The sequence below is a fragment of the Phalaenopsis equestris genome, unplaced genomic scaffold, assembly GCF_001263595.1.
Source record: "Phalaenopsis equestris unplaced genomic scaffold, ASM126359v1 Scaffold000134, whole genome shotgun sequence".
Classification (NCBI taxonomy): Eukaryota; Viridiplantae; Streptophyta; class Magnoliopsida; order Asparagales; family Orchidaceae; genus Phalaenopsis; species Phalaenopsis equestris.
The window spans coordinates 2,711,800-2,716,730 of record NW_018164576.1 but is presented as its reverse complement, the minus strand read 5'-3'; the positions used below and the strand labels follow the sequence as shown (position 1 = coordinate 2,716,730).

The window sequence follows — 4,931 nt, the reverse complement described above, 5'->3', positions numbered from 1 at the left end:
TGTTAGGTATGACTCATAATACCAGGATTTGGAGTCTCTTGGAATGAAGAGATGTCTCTTGGAATTAAAGAGATGTGTCTCTTGGAATTCAGTGGGTTGAGATCAGCGAGGGCGCAGCAGAAACATGATGGCCTAACCCACATTGGTGCAGGTGTAACTCCCAGGTATCTTTTCTCCTAAGGGGCTGGATATTCGCCAAGGTGGAGATTTGTTATGGTGTGACTCATATACCATATAGGGACAGACGCTGGAACGAAGCGGAGCGGAGCGGAGCGGAGCGGAGCGAAAGAATCTGTCCAAATTGGGAAGTTACGTTATATGGGTTGGGGCTATACGGTAGAGGGGTAATTTGGGAATTACATATTGTACTGCAGGGCTTACTCTAGGATTATAAATAGACCTGTTTGTAATCCTAGGTCTTTGAGAGAGTTGAATTTTGTATTCTGTATTCTTTTCTGAATATTGAAAAGGAGGTCGCCGCTCTGCTCCCGAGGATGTAGGCATCTTTGCCGAACCTCGTTAAATCTCTGTGTTCTTCTGGATTTGTGTCGTTCTTGTTTTTCTTCGCCCTAATTTTCCCAACAGACAATGAAGATATTAATCAATGGGAACAAACAATTAGAAAGGAGATTTTAATCAACGAATAGTTCCAGAGTAATCTAGCTTAAAAATGAGCTTCACAATAGTTCTATGGGAACAAACACCTACCTAGCCAACATTAAAAGCCTGGTAGACAACATAGTCGCAGCAAGTTCCAAGATCGACAATGAACTTAGCCCCATAAAACTTAAGATTTTTTTTTCTGTTACACAACGAAGAGTGCAAGTTAGCCAACTAAGCAACAAAACAACAACCAGGAACAACACTGTTTACAAATAAAGCAAAGGGACCTCAACACCCTAACCGAACCCACCACAAAAACTACACACAAGATCAGAAAAACCAACCCACACATACCAAAAAACAAACAAAAGTCAGTGGTGATATGCCAGAAATGCCATGAAATAGGTGACTCAACAGCTCAGTGTTGGCATAGAGCCAATCTATAGTAAAAACGAAACTCCAACACTCAGTTCTTTGCCCTGGTTATGAATACCACACAACTCAAAACTGGGTTCTAGATACAGGAGCATCAGCCCACCTCCCACCATATGTTGAGAACTTACAACAGCCACTCCCATATATGGGTGCTGAGCAAGTAGCAGTTGGAAACAGTTAGACAACAGAAATATCACACACATGCAATGATATTCTTGCCATCCCAACTAGTAAGCTCACTCTCTCACCCATTTTTCAAGTTCCAAATGTCTCACACAGCCTGATCTCTATATACGCTCACCCATGACAGCAATTGTTTAGTTACCTTCGATTCAAATGGCTTTCACCTACAGAACCTAGGAACCAACAAAACTCTTCTCATTGGACCAACTGAACGAGGACTGTATCTTATCACAACCCTCCACTCTACCTGAGGAATTTGGCAAGGAAAAAAAAAATAGAGTGGTAAGAGGTAGAAGTAGATTGCCTGCCATGATCTCATGGAACAAATCCACACCTGATGTCATTGAAGTTTGAGAGCTAACTTTATTTTCTAATTTTTAATTAACACCTAGTATGGTTCCGGAGGCCATATAAATCTTTCTTTTTTCTAATATAATATAGAAAAGTTGGGAAAGCATAACAAGATTAAAATACTAAAGCTTCCATAGAAAAGCATATAGGTCTTTTTTATAATATATAAAATGTTCATTTAAGTTAATTCTCATTGGTGGCTTCACTGCATTGGGTAACACTCTTGAAGAGTACCTCGTTCATCTTTGCAAGAGTAAATAGTTTTTTTTTGCACAATAGGCAACGAGAACTACATATGTTGCCGAATATAGCCTTAAGTAGAAAATGTTTTTTTGTATGCGGTTTCCATTGCATTATGCTTAAAATAGTTTTATATTTTCATATTTACTAAGTTGTTGAATCTTTTAGGGACAACAACGTGGGGCACTGGATATGCAGAAGAGACGTGATCTCATTTATGGACATCTTAATAAGGTGAATTTGGTTATTTATTGGCCTTTAAAGAGATTTTTTTTATTTTTTATTTTTAAGGGTCTTGTATATTATTACATTATTTTTGACGAACATACAATATATATATATATAAAATTTTTTACAGGTTTCAGCGTCGACCCTTGATGTGCTACTACAAACGGTAATTAATGATGGTATGGTGGTGGAATGTTCATCATACAGCAGATAGCTTATTCAGTATAATTTACTTTGTTTCCTACTAATTTATATTTTGTTGTGATAAAATATGTAGTTCTTGTAAAAATGACCATGTTAAATATATGTGCTCCGAATTTAGATGTTAGTCTAAGAAATAACATTTAAATGATGCAAGATGTATTATGGTCTAGAATTTATAATGTGATGCAACTAATTTATGTGATGAATGAAATTCAAACAGTCAAAATTTAGTATTCACACTTCACTGTTTTAAATACCACCCACTAAAACACTTACTTTATATTGATACAAACTCAAAAAATATAAATAATTCCTTCTAAAAATAAGTAAATGATTGGCTAGTTAGAAAATTCGAACCACTAATGCACTTCCATAAAGAATTGCTAATAATAGAAAGGGCCTTATCACTATTTCGACTATGATTAGTTGCATTTCAAGAAAAACTCTTATCTTAAATTAAGTTGATGAAAAGGATAACATATAAAATCATTAAATAAATAAATGTGTGCCTCATGTTGTACAAGAAGAAAACTTCCCTAGGAAATAGGTAGTTGAATTGCATCATACTCAAAGAATTCGACATCCGACTAGTGCTCAACCTTGAGAAGAAAAAATAAAATCTTTTCAACAAAAATTCAATTTTATTACATGCCTCTTATGATTTTTATAAGCATTTAGTCTCGCTGAAGGTTGATAGTCTTGGGATTTCTTTGGAGCAATGCAGTGCATATAAAAAATTGAATTGCGTGCATTGAAATCATGTAAACTATCAATGATATGGGTATAAAAACCCAACATGCCAACTCGACTCAAAAAATTTGGTTTTAGGTTGACCCAAATAATTTTAGTGTTAGGTTTGGGTTAGGAATCATAACTCGTTTAATTTTTCAGTTGGGTTGGGGTTGATTTGCCAACCAAAAATTGACTCGCTGACCTTGAATCGACTCGAAAGTGGGTCGTCAATCCAAAATTGATTCGAAATCCACCCAAATTTGACCTTAAATCAACCGAATAATTGTTATGCTTTATGTTAAACTGGTTTTACGGGTTAAGAGGGTTGGATTGGACTTTCTTACCTGTTTAATATTTGGGTTCGATTTTGGTCAAATATTTTTGGGTTGGGTTAGATCTGAAACCGACCCAAATAGTTGTTATGCTTTATGTAAAATGGGTTATAACAGTCAAAAGGGTCGGGTTTGGGTTGAACTTTCTGACCCATTTAATATTCAAGCTGTGTTTTGTTCAAATGTTTTCGGGTCGGGTTAGACCAGAACCTGACCCGGGAACCCAATTTGACACCCTTAATCAAGGTCATAACAAGCACTGTTGATTAGCACAAGGGAATATCTAGTAGAATAACAACATAGTAGAAACATACAAGTGAATATCCACGTTAATAATGTGAGGTGATATGCATGGGTGACCCATGAATAAACCAATAGGTCACTTGAACCATCAAAATGTGATAAAGAAACCATTGAACCAAGGAATATATATAAATTGTGCCAAAACAAATAAACCAACTAAGGGAATCAAAACATTAATGAATAAATCCCGTTCTCATGAGCATTCAACATGATAACCATGCCAACACTTAAATTGAAAACTGAAACTACCAAATAGGACGTTAGAAAATAAATTAACTAAAACGAAAAATAATATTAAATTTTCTAGTTGGTTTATCTAAACCCATATATATGTGTTTTTTACGAGTTTAGACTTTAATTCTCCATCAAATCTATTAACTTCAAAAATTCGGCTTCTACAAGTTAACATTTGATTGTCCTCTTCAAGCAAGTTTGGGCATATTTTTTGTGTGTCCCACGTTGTGATTCATGAAACATCATATGTTGGTTATTTTAGGAATCCAACATTAATAATTGACATAATTTCATCATCTAAGATGGTTTCGGGAATAAGTTGCATAGAACAATCAAATAAAATATTTATATTTATTTACAAGGAGGTGCTCAACATTAATGATCTAAAGCGTTGTAGCAGATTATTGAAATAATATTAAATCTAATTCCAAAGTTGATCTATCACCAAAGTTTACTTAAATTTTTATGGATAAAATTTAAAAATAGCATTTTCTAAAAATTTAATATTAAAAAATGATAACTTAAAAATAAAATTTTCAAAATTGACAAAATTATTTTTCCAATTGGTGACATGTGTCATCATATGACACGTGGTATTGTCGCTCAGCCATGTGACAGTCACATGGCATTTTTTTTAATACATATATTTTTTCTTAATAAGACTTGGATAGTGAACCTGCCTACTTTGTGAGAAAGAAATCAATGTAGCGAGACGGAAATGAAAGGTGCAGACATAAATGGAGAAAAAAAAAAGATAAAAAAAATAATATTATCATATTATTAAATATTAAATATTATTTTAATGGTCTTTTTTTATTTTAGTTTTGATGATACTCACTGCTAAGTGAGGTATATATTTTATTTTTGCACTGTTCTAAAAAGGATTTTTAGTTTTAAAATATCAAATATATTGTTATGATAGTTCTGTTGCAAACATCATTACTATACATGGTCAGAATGATCATTTGTCCGAAAACAGTTGTGCTGCAACTGTTTTCAAACAACAAGAAACAAACAACCAGCCAACTGTCGGCGCTTAAAAGGGAAAAGGGGGGAGGGGAAGAGAGTTTTGGATGGTTGGGGGGC

General features: G+C 34.2%; 1 protein-coding gene across 9 annotated transcripts in view; it reads left to right on the top strand.

The window, feature by feature from the left end:
* Window positions 1-4,931, top strand: part of LOC110021383 — a 48,071-nt gene that overhangs the window by 7,481 nt on the left and 35,659 nt on the right. For 7 of the 9 annotated variants that reach the window (XM_020719863.1, XM_020719858.1, XM_020719857.1 and 4 more), the window contains exons 2-3: window positions 1,981-2,046; window positions 2,171-2,219. In XM_020719863.1, the coding sequence (XP_020575522.1) occupies window positions 2,005-2,046; window positions 2,171-2,219 (91 nt within the window). In that variant the 5' untranslated portion in view covers window positions 1,981-2,004. Of the gene's footprint in view, window positions 1-1,980; window positions 2,047-2,170; window positions 2,220-4,931 lie in introns of those variants that run through there. The other 2 variants (XM_020719859.1, XM_020719866.1) reach the window with 2 other exon arrangements.